At 44.1% G+C, this 12,081-nt stretch overlaps 1 protein-coding gene across 1 annotated transcript in view; it reads left to right on the forward strand.

The window, feature by feature from the left end:
* Positions 1 to 10,897, forward strand: part of LOC130238977 (uncharacterized) — an 11,198-nt gene extending 301 nt beyond the window's left edge. Inside the window, exons 2-3 of the mRNA XM_056470101.1 lie at positions 8,063 to 8,529; positions 9,227 to 10,897. Coding sequence (XP_056326076.1) covers positions 8,063 to 8,529; positions 9,227 to 10,375 — 1,616 coding nt within the window. The 3' untranslated portion in view covers positions 10,376 to 10,897. The remainder of the gene's footprint in view (positions 1 to 8,062; positions 8,530 to 9,226) is intronic.
* Positions 10,898 to 12,081: the final 1,184 nt, after the last annotated feature.

Genomic DNA, 12,081 nt, shown 5'->3' on the forward strand with positions numbered 1-12,081 from the left:
TTGTGAACTGGACTGAACTGAAGATCCATCTCGGGTTAGACTGTACTGTGGGCTCGTTATCTGATTATGACCGCTCGTGTTGATTATTCAGCACAGTAAACACTGCAGTGATGCCGACTCCACCGTTAATGAGTGCTGGAGCATAACTATAGTGAGCAGATGCACTGTAGTACATACTGTAGTGCGCTTCAGTGTTTACTACAGTAAACTGTGGTTACAGTAAACCCTATAGCCAGGGCTTCATTTGTGCCAGAACAAGCCGGATCCGGCAACTCTGAAATCTGATCCAGCGTCTCATTTTACCAATCCCCCTCCTCACATGCACCTCTGCTCTTCACTGTCCTCCGCGACTCCCCCATCCGCCCCCCACTTTCACTTTCGTCCACGACACCCCCCCCGCAATTTACAAATAAAGCACTGCCTATAGCTGTAGGAAACTACAGTATCAGCTTATTTGTTTATATTACTGTAGTTGTTATGTTACCATAGCAACTGTAGAATCACCACAACAGATTAATTACTATAGTAGTTGTGTTACCATGGCAACTGTAGAATCAACACAACAGATCAATTATTATAGTTGTGTTACCATAGCAACTGTAGAATCACCACAACTGATTAATTACTATAGTTGTGCGTTTTGTGTTGTGTATGTTGTGTGCACTGTATAGTGTTGTGTATGTTGTGTTGTGTATGTTGTGTGCGCTGTATAGTGTTGTGTGTTGTGTTGTGTATGTTGTGTGCGCTGTATAGTGTTGTGTATGTTGTGTTGTGTATGTTGTGTGCGCTGTGTAGTGTTGTGTGTTGTGTATGTTGTGTGCGCTGTATAGTGTTGTGTTTTGTGTTGTGTATGTTGTGTGCGCTGTATAGTGTTGTGTATGTTGTGTTGTGTATGTTGTGTGCGCTGTATAGTGTTGTGTGTTGTGTTGTGTATGTTGTGTGCGCTGTATAGTGTTGTGTATGTTGTGTTGTGTATGTTGTGTGCGCTGCATAGTGTTGTGTTGTGTATGTTGTGTGCGCTGCATAGTGTTGTGTTGTGTATGTTGTGTGCGCTGTATAGTGTTGTGTGTTGTGTTGTGTATGTTGTGTGCGCTGTATAGTGTTGTGTGTTGTGTTGTGTATGTTGTGTGCGCTGTATAGTGTTGTGTGTTGTGTTGTGTATGTTGTGTGCGCTGTATAGTGTTGTGTGTTGTGTTGTGTATGTTGTGTGCGCTGTATAGTGTTGTGTATGTTGTGTTGTGTATGTTGTGTGCGCTGCATAGTGTTGTGTTGTGTTGTGTATGTTGTGTGCGCTGCATAGTGTTGTGTTGTGTATGTTGTGTGCGCTGTATAGTGTTGTGTGTTGTGTTGTGTATGTTGTGTGCGCTGTATAGTGTTGTGTGTTGTGTTGTGTATGTTGTGTGCGCTGTATAGTGTTGTGTGTTGTGTTGTGTTGTGTATGTTGTGTGCGCTGTATAGTGTTGTGTGTTGTGTTGTGTATGTTGTGTGCGCTGTATAGTGTTGTGTATGTTGTGTTGTGTATGTTGTGTGCGCTGTATAGTGTATAGTGTTGTGTATCGTGTATGTTGTGTGCGCTGCATAGTGTTGTGTTGTGTATGTTGTGTGCGCTGCATAGTGTTGTGTTGTGTATGTTGTGTGCGCTGTATAGTGTTGTGTGTTGTGTTGTGTATGTTGTGTGCGCTGTATAGTGTTGTGTTGTGTGTTGTGTATGTTGTGTGCGCTGTATAGTGTTGTGTATGTTGTGTGCACTGTATAGTGTTGTGTGTTGTGTTGTGTATGTTGTGTGCGCTGTATAGTGTTGTGTGTTGTGTATGTTGTGTGCGCTGTATAGTGTTGTGTATGTTGTGTGCGCTGTAGTGTTGTGTATGTTGTGTGCGCTGTATAGTGTTGTGTTGTGTATGTTGTGTGCGCTGTATAGTGTTGTGTTGTGTATGTTGTGTGCGCTGCATAGTGTTGTGTTGTGTATGTTGTGTGCGCTGTATAGTGTTGTGTTGTGTGTTGTGTATGTTGTGTGCGCTGTATAGTGTTGTGTATGTTGTGTGCGCTGTATAGTGTTGTGTGTTGTGTTGTGTATGTTGTGTGCGCTGTATAGTGTTGTGTATGTTGTGTGCGCTGTAGTGTTGTGTATGTTGTGTGCGCTGTATAGTGTTGTGTATGTTGTGTTGTGTATGTTGTGTGCGCTGTATAGTGTTGTGTATGTTGTGTTGTGTATGTTGTGTGCGCTGTATAGTGTTGTGTATGTTGTGTGCGCTGTAGTGTTGTGTATGTTGTGTGCGCTGTATAGTGTTGTGTATGTTGTGTTGTGTATGTTGTGTGCGCTGTGTAGTGTTGTGTGTTGTGTATGTTGTGTGCGCTGTATAGTGTTGTGTATGTTGTGTTGTGTATGTTGTGTGCGCTGTGTAGTGTTGTGTGTTGTGTATGTTGTGTGCGCTGTATAGTGTTGTGTATGTTGTGTGCGCTGTATAGTGTTGTGTATGTTGTGTGCGCTGTATAGTGTTGTGTGTTGTGTATGTTGTGTGCGCTGTAGTGTTGTGTATGTTGTGTGCGCTGTATAGTGTTGTGTATGTTGTGTGCGCTGTAGTGTTGTGTATGTTGTGTGCGCTGTATAGTGTTGTGTATGTTGTGTTGTGTATGTTGTGTGCGCTGTGTAGTGTTGTGTGTTGTGTATGTTGTGTGCGCTGTATAGTGTTGTGTATGTTGTGTTGTGTATGTTGTGTGCGCTGTGTAGTGTTGTGTGTTGTGTATGTTGTGTGCGCTGTATAGTGTTGTGTATGTTGTGTGCGCTGTATAGTGTTGTGTATGTTGTGTGCGCTGTATAGTGTTGTGTGTTGTGTATGTTGTGTGCGCTGTAGTGTTGTGTATGTTGTGTGCGCTGTATAGTGTTGTGTATGTTGTGTGCGCTGTATAGTGTTGTGTATGTTGTGTTGTGTATGTTGTGTGCGCTGCATAGTGTTGTGTGTTGTGTGTGTTGTGCACTGACAGCAGGACAGGAGTGTGTGTCTGCGGCAGTAAATGGAGGAAGGCTTAATAACAGTGTCTGATCTGGAGATCCTGCAGAGAGTCCTCACATCACTGCACCTCCAGCAGACGGACAGATGAATAATGCCCTGCACTGCCTTTATTCTGGAAGACATGGGAAATAAAGCCGCTGACGTCTGAGTGTGTGTGTGTGTGTGTGTGTGTGTGTGTGTGTGTGTGTGTGTGTGTGGGTGTGTGAAGCGTCCTCGAGGAACACATGAGGCTTACAGCAGCACAGAATGAGCAGATGCTGAGCTGATCTACAGCAGAGGATCAGTGGAGTCATGAGAGTGCCCCCTGCTGGACACACACACACACACACACACACACACACACACACACACACACACACTGATGAGGCTCTGTGTGGCGCTGCAGGACGCTGGCCGCTCTCTGAAGGCTGTGTGTGTGTGTGTTATCTGCAGGATTACGCAGACTCTCATTAACACACACCGTATCTCTGCACTGCTGGAGTGGATCTCACAGGGCTCTCTCCAGCTCCTGTGCACCGGGGTCAGCAGGGGTCAGAGGTCACAGCAGCACTACTATAGAATAACAGCACTGCAGCTCACACTCTGCTAATGCAGTGTAGTGTACTAAAGCTGATGCTGAACACAGACAGAAGCAGAACACACAGCAGGCCGGACCCGTCACAGCCGCAGCGGAGGCAGAGAGGGAAAGCGTGATGTTCATTCATTCATTCATTTTCTTTTCAGCTTAGTCCCTTATTTATCAGGGGTCACCACAGCGGAATGAACTGCCAATTATTCCAGCATATGTTTTACACAGGACCCTTCCAGCTGCAACCCAGTACTGGGAAGGAAAGGGTGATGTGCTGATATTAATATAGAGAGCAGCTGACGCTCATCATGAGGGACTCTGGGATCAGGAGTCCATCTGTGCGCCTTACTGTGATATAACCATAGACTGTAAAATATATGGACGGAGTATCCGTGACGTCACTCATAGGTTTCTGAACACTGCAAAAGAAGCTACAAGTAGGCGCGGCCAACCGTCGCCATTTTGTTCGCGCGTCATCGCACCCACGGCGGGATACCAAACTAGGGCAAAGAGGCGGAGAGTGGGCGGAGCTACAGACACCTGCTGGCACTTTGCTTAGACCTGGCAGACAGACTTTACTTTGGGAGAAACGCTTGATACTTCATTACCTGCGACTCGTTTGTGTTCTGACCACATGTGCTTGGCTGTACACTATATCAATAAAGTGTTTAGACTTTCAAAAACACTGTAGTAATACATTGAGCCACTAAACATTGTTCTTATGATGTTTTTCTACAGGAGGAAAAGGCGAATTACTTCTAAACACTTCAGATATAGTCTGTGTTAGTAAAGGCAGGACTATTGATGAACTCCAGCATAACACTGTATGACAACGCTTCAGGTGACTGTTCTAGAGCCTACAGCTAATCAATCTGTCACATTCTGGAGTGCTTTACGGGTCTAAAGAAAAATATTAATGATAAATGATCTTAAATAAAACAAATACATTTATAGAGATGGTATACAAGTATATAACTTTACTCACATGGGAAACGGAGACCACATGAATGGTTTGTGAGCACAATTAAATGCACACAGCATCCCATATCATCTGATAATTGTAAGAAATAAGTCCAAAAGGCAGCTGACTGTGTAAAGCCACATAAAACAACACAAAAATACGATGAATATGCCGAGATCAGTGGCTAATCTGCCGGAATCAGCTGAGGTGAAGTGACGGCGACCAGGGAGACCTAGCTGTCACTCAAGTGGCCACGCCCTTAATTATGCAAACTTAATATAACCTAATATAAAGGAAATGGATGAGTTATAAAAAAATTCACCCCCCTCACAGTTGTCATGAAGGGTAATAATAGCTATATGACCCAAAATCGTTCTTTGTACCAGGCTGTAAACACCTTTTTTTCTGCTGTAAAGTTGGCCATTCTAACAGTGGGCTCAATTGATATTTGCTCTATTATGGAGCCAGGACTAGCGGAATTTTGATGAATTGCAGTTTCAGTTACTTCCGTATTGGCTTCCCGAGAGAGAGCGGGAGGTTGCCGCTTGGATATAACGGAGGCCGCTCTGTGGAACACACCATGCTCATGATCATCCAGACGGACTGGGCCTTCATCAGGAGCTCTGGAGCTGCATCTGCTTCTACTGTACATCACCCCTGAGGAGAGACAGTATATCAGTATATGGAGGAGATAATAACTGTGCTGAGGGCATTTTCCAAACCCCCAGCAGCGGCTCGTACAGTGACCCTGCAGCAGCGTTACTTTAGTTGACTAGAACAGTAAAGGTGGAGGACAACCCTCACGGTGTTTTGAGAAAGCCTCGTCTGACAGTTTGAAGCAGCTTTAAAGTGTAATCCCTGGAGTAGTCTGTAAACAGTCTCAAACAGCTGACAGATAAAGAAGCAGGTTTCCTGCTAGGCGGTTGAAAGGGGGTTCCGAGTGGTTGCTAAGATGCTCCTAAGTGGTTGCTAAGGTGTTCTGTGTTGTTGCTAAGGCAATGCTAGGGTGTTTTATGTGGTTGCTAAGATGTTGCTAGGTGTTTGGTAGGGTTTTGAGTGGTTGCTAAGGCATTGCTAGGCGGTTGCTAAGGTGTTGCTAGGGTGTTCTGAGTGGTTGCTAGGCAGTTGCTAAGGTGTTGCTATGTGGTTGCTAGGGTGTTGCTAGGCTGTTTTGAGTGGTTGCTAGGGTGATTTAGGTGGTTGCTAAGGTGTTGCTAGGTAGTTGCTAGGGTGTTCTGAGTGGTTGCTTAGGTGTTGCTAGGTGGTTACTAAGGTGTTCTGAGTGGTTGCTAGGTGGTTGCAAAAGCATTGTTAGGGTGTTCTGAGTGGTTGCTAGGCAATTGCTAGGGTGTTTTCAAATGGTTGCTTAAGCATTGATAGACGGTTGCTAGGGTGTCCTAAGTGCTTGTTAAGGCATTGTTAGGTGGTTGCTAAGGTGTACTGAGGGGTTGCTAGGTGATTGCTAGGGTGTTCTAAGTGGTTGCTAAGACGTTGCTAGGGTGTCCTAGGTGGTTACTAAGGTGTTGCTATGCGGTTGATAAGGTGTTCTGAGTGGTTGCTAAGGTGTTGCTAGGGTGTTCTGAGTGGTTGCTAGGCGGTTGCAAAGGTGTTTCTAGGCAGTGGCTAGAGTGTTGCTAGGTGGTTGCTAAGGTGTTCTAGATTGTTGTTAAGGTGTTGTTAGAGTTTCCTGAGTGGTAGCTAGATGGTCACTAAGGTGTTGCTAGGCGGTTGCTAGGCAGTGGCTAAGGTGTTCTAAGTAGTTGCTAGGCAGTTGCTAACATAAATTAGCATGGTTCTTGTATGAATTAGCATGTTGCTAACATGTTTCTAGCATAAATTAGCATGTTGTTAGGATAGTTGTACTATAAATTAGCATGTTGCTAGCATGTTTCTAATATAAATTAGCATGTTGCTAGTATGTATATAGTATGCATTAGCATGTTGCTAGTATGATTTTAGTATGGATTAGCATGTTGCTAGTATGTTTATAGTATGGATTAGCATGTTGCTAGTATGTTTATAGTATAAATTATCATGTTGCTAGTATGTTTATAGTATGGATAAGCATGTTGCTAGTATGTTTATAGTATGCATTAGCATGTTGCTAGTATGTTTATAGTATGCATTAGCATGTTTTATTATTTTTGTTATAGTATGAATTAGCATGTTGCTAGTATGATTATAGTATGGATTAGTATGTTGCTAGTGTGTTTATAGTATGAATTAGCATGTTGCTAGTAAGTTTAAAGTATGAATTAGCATGTTGCTATTATTTTTGTTATAGTATGAATTAGCATGTTGCTATTATTTTTGTTATAGTATGAATTAGCATGTTGCTATTATTTTTGTTATAGTATGAATTAGCATGTTGCTAGTATGGATTAGTATGTGGTTAGTATGGGCTGGTTTGTTGTTAGCATGCTCAATATAAAGTCAATGGCAGTTTTTATAATGGAAGTCTATGGGACAGTTAAGGGTGTGGCTAGTAAGTTGAAAGGTCATCAGTGATTGGCAGATTGGTCGTCTGAGTTAAATGAGCCCAATCTTAAGTCTGTATGACAGTCTGGCACAAAGTTATGAGGTGATCAATTTTGGTCCAATGTTAAGTCAATGCGACTTTTCTGAATGTCAGTTTGGGAAAACCGTAAGTGGGATCAGTGGGAAAAGATATACTGTAGAACTTAATTGAGTATAGTTTGGAGTTAGATTGGTGGTTGTAGTATGAACGGTCGAGGGGGAGATGCGTTAGAGTCTCAGTAGAAGAAGAAGACAGGAGAATATGAAGTTTATATAGTATAACAGTATTTGGCCCTATAATGAGCCGATCATTAACAGACTAATAAAGCACTAATGATGAACACCTGATGAGCAGGCACTGAACAGAAGCCTCCACTGTTTATCAGTTCCAAGAACGCAGAGAACGGACCTCGAAAGAACCAACCCGGGAGACCGCCAGAACAGAGAAGGTGTCCAGTGAGGAATGAGATGCTGCGTTCTTCCTGATGGTCACATGACCCTCACGCATCTTTAACCAAACATTATTTAAACATTACAGCATTCATACAACAACTTATTGTTTCCCCTTTTCACAGTATATCCTCTGCATAAAGACTTTACTGATATACGCTGCACAATACAAATAAAACAGATAATAATAGGAGTTTCAGCAAATAAACACCATTACTGTGTTCATTCCTTTATTAGGGTTTCCCTGGTGATGTTTATATTCACTGACTCATTTAGGGAAACTCCTGCGGTAAAGCAGTGATGTCTCTGAACTATAATAATTAATAAAATGCTGCGCTTCACGTCCTTCAGTCGCAATGACTTCTGGCACTTCTAGAGCGAGATCGCTGCTCAAGTCTGCATCGGTGCGTCCTCCATATCAAGAACTCATCCGGGTACTCTCGCGTCCTCCGTTCTGCGGTCTTGAGTACTGGAACTGAACTTTGGCAGCTGATGATGACGTTACAGGGGAATACGAGGACACAAGACCACTGAAGAACACATATTGAGAAACAGCCCTTAATCCTACAGCACCTCTACACTGCAGCAGCTCGTGTCAGCTTAACACAGGTGAAGGAAAGAGAAGAATAAACCCTGACAGCACTGCAGACTGTGGAGCACGCCCAGGAGAGCAGCGGCTCAGTGTCCGGCAGGCGGCGCTGCAGGGCGGCAGAGTGACAGAAGCAGAGGAGAAGAAGGAAGAAGAGGAAGAAGAAGAAGAAGAGGAGGAGGCTGATGGCGGAGGCTGGACTCACAGCCGAAAAGCAGAGCTCAGAGTGACGCTCACACTGCGCCCACACACACACACCGCGGGGGTCATGGCGTCCGACGACACGCTGCGCTCGCTCATGTTCACGCTCAGTTACGTGCTGATGAAGCGGCGGCGTGACGTCACCAGCGCGGACGCGACGCGTAGACGCGAGGTACAGAGACGCGTCGCGCACCGGCAGTATTTCCACCAGAGACACAAGAGGATGATCATGGTGAGGATTATTGATGAAGCACACTCACAACCGGAGTCTGATCACTGTGAGCTAACACTGATGGAGGAAACACGAGTGTGTGTGTGTGTGTGTGTGTGTGTGTGTGTGTGTGTGTGGTCAGTTACTGCTGATTTAGTGCTCAGGTAAAGAGTAACTGATGACGGGCTGCGGATTATTACAGAGTAAAGCACACCTGAGGTGATCATCTGGAGAAGGGGCGTGTCTGTTCCTCAGGTGTGCTTTACTCTCTGTCATGTCTGACTGTTGTAGCTGTAACTAATCATTCAGCGGAGTGATCTGGAGCTGTAATGCGCTCTAAACCTGCCGGAACTACTTTAGCTGTGCCTTTATCTGACAATAACCAAACACCTGAGAGTGACCAGCAGCCAATCAGAGTGCAGCAAAGAGGAATAAACAGGTGTGTGTGTGTGTGTGTGTGTGTGTGTGTGTGTGTGTGTGTGTGTGTGTGTGTGTGTGTGTGTGTGATTATTAGATGCTGATGATGCTGGATCAGTACCTGAGTATAGCTACACGCGCGCACACACACACACACACACACACACACACACACACACAACACAAACACATACACATGACTGCAGGTGTGTCTATGTTGATGCTGTGTGTGTGTGTGTGTGTGTGTGTGTGTGTTCCCCTGCTGTTGTACTGTAATAACGGAGCGGTTCTGGTCTCCTAGATGATGATCGCTCAGACGTCTCGGCCAATCACAGAGCTGCCGGCCCGGCCCACACGCGTCTGGAGCAACATCGAGAGCACCGATTGGTGGGAGCGAGTGGTGATGAGGGAGTTCCAGCCGTCTGATTGGCTGGAGAAGTTCCGCATGACGAAGGAGACGTTCTTCCTGCTGTGTGGGAAGCTGAAGCCGCGGCTGAACCGCCAGGACACGCGTCTGCGGCCGGCGCTGCCGCTGGAGAAGCGTGTGGCGGTGGCGCTGTGGCGGCTGGCGTCGAACGTGGAGTACCGCACCATCAGCACGCTGTTCGGCGTGGGCCGCTCCACCGTCTGCAAGTGTGTGCGTGACGTGTGCCACGCCATCGTGCTGCTGCTGCGGCCGCTGTACCTGCGCACGCCCAGCGAGCAGGAGCTGGAGGACGCCGCGCGCCTCTTCGCCACCCGCTGGGGCTTCCCGCACTGCGTGGGCGCGGTGGGCAGCCTGCACGTACCCATCATCGCCCCCTCCAGCAACACCGACAACTACTGGAACAGCCGCGGCTGGCTGTCGGTGGTCACGCAGGGCGCGGTCAACGGTCTGGGCCAGTTCTGGGACGTGTGCGCCGGCTTCCCGGGCAGCACCGAGCACTCCGCCATCCTGCAGAACTCCACGCTGTGGGCGCGCGGCTGCGACGGGGGCTTCCTGCTGCGCCAGCCGCCGCTGGACTTCATGGGCCACCCGCTGGGCTTCCTGATGCTGGGCGACGCCGGGTACCCGCTGAAGAGCTGGCTGCTAAAGGGCTACCCCGAGTCCAGCGGGCTCACGGCAGGCCAACGGGCCTTCAACCGGCGGCTGGAGCGGGCGCGCAGCGTGGTGGACCAGGCCTTCCTGCGGCTGCGGGCGCGCTGGCAGTGCCTGCTGAAGCGTAACGACTGCCGCATGGACGTGGTGCCCACCATGATCCTGGCCTGCTGCGTGCTGCACAACGTGTGCGAGCTGCACGGCGACGCCTTCGCGGAGCGCTGGGAGGAGGCGGTGCGGCACGAGGAGAGCCCGCAGCCCGCAGACGAGGTGTCGCCCGCCGCAGACGACCCGCAGGCAGAGGAGGTGCGGGCGCGCTACTGCCAATACTTCCTCCAGCAGGAGGCGCAGCAGCGGGCACTGACCTGCTGAACACCACAGCGGGCACACACGACCAGCACTGCTGCACTGGAGGAGCACGGGCCGGATGGGCCAGAGAGTGTGTGTGTGTGTGTGTGTGTGCGGTACAGGTTTAGCTATACTTGTGAGGGTCCGGATGTCTCCTGTTCTACAGTGTGAGGTCGCAGTGGTCCGCTGGTGTTTCTCTGCTCCTCACTGATTATCAAGATGTGCTAATCAGTGTCTGATGATGGGCAGCGCCCAAACACACCATCATCAACCTGAGAGCAACACTGTGCACATCCTCACTGATACTGAAACAAACTTGTGTGTGTGTGTGTGTGTGTGTGTGTGTGTGTTTTGACTCTGATCATCAGTGTGTACTGTATGGGTGTTTTAATCATCATTCCTTCATAGTACAGGAGTGTGTTTCCGTCACTGTGGTGTGTGTGTGTGTGTGTGTGTGTGTGTGTGTGTGTGTGTGTGTGTGTGTGTGTGTGTGTGTGTGTGAGAGATCTGCTTGACTGTACCGTAATAAACGGCTGTAAATCTCAACACTCTCTCTTTCTGAATGCCTCTTCAGTATTTGGGTTAACAGATTCTGCAGAACAGCATGTTTTGTTTTACACGCGCACACACACACACACACACACACACACACACACACACACACACACACACACACACTCTGAAAGCGTGGTCGATACACACTTAAATCTCTGCATTGTAGAGTCTGTAATGCCGTATATTTTCCAGTCCCTAAGCATCTAGACTACTCGTGTGTATCATCAATAAATTGTCTGATAACAGTAGCGGGTTTAGCGATATATTATATTATTATATTATATTATGTTATATCATATTATATTATTATATTATATCATATTATATTATAATTATATTATATTATTTTATTATATTATTTTATTATATTATATTTTAATATATTATTATTTTATTTTATATTATATTATATTATTATATTATATTATATTATATTATATTATTATTTTATATTATTATTATATTATTATATTATATTATATATTATTATATTATATTATTATATTATATATTATTATTATATTATATTATATATTATTATATTATATTATTATTATATTATATTATATATTATATTATATATATATTATATTATATTATATTATTATATTATTATATTATTATATTATATTATATATATTATATATTATTATTATATTATTATATTATATTATATTATGATTATATTATTATATTATATTATATATATTATTATATTATATATATATTATTATTATATTATTATTATATTATGTCATATTATATTATATTTTATTATATTATATTATATTATATTATTTTTTATTATATTATATTTTTATATATTATTATATATTATTATATTATATTATTATATTATATTATTATATATTATTATAATATATTATATTACATTATATTATTATATTATATTATGTCATATTATATTATATTATATTTTTATATTATATATTATTATATTATTATATTATATTATATTATTATTATAGCCAATATTTATTATACATTTGTCGTGCCTTGTATTATTTTCTATTATCAGAATTTTATAAAAATATGATTTTATTTAAATGTAATTCTATATAAAATGAAAACTACATTATGTATAATTTCATTTAATTTAAAATATACTCAGATTCAAAGAGCACCACAGGTCAACAGGGAGATTTCAAAAGAGC

This window comes from Danio aesculapii, chromosome 2, assembly GCF_903798145.1.
Source record: "Danio aesculapii chromosome 2, fDanAes4.1, whole genome shotgun sequence".
Lineage (NCBI taxonomy): Eukaryota > Metazoa > Chordata > Actinopteri > Cypriniformes > Danionidae > Danio > Danio aesculapii.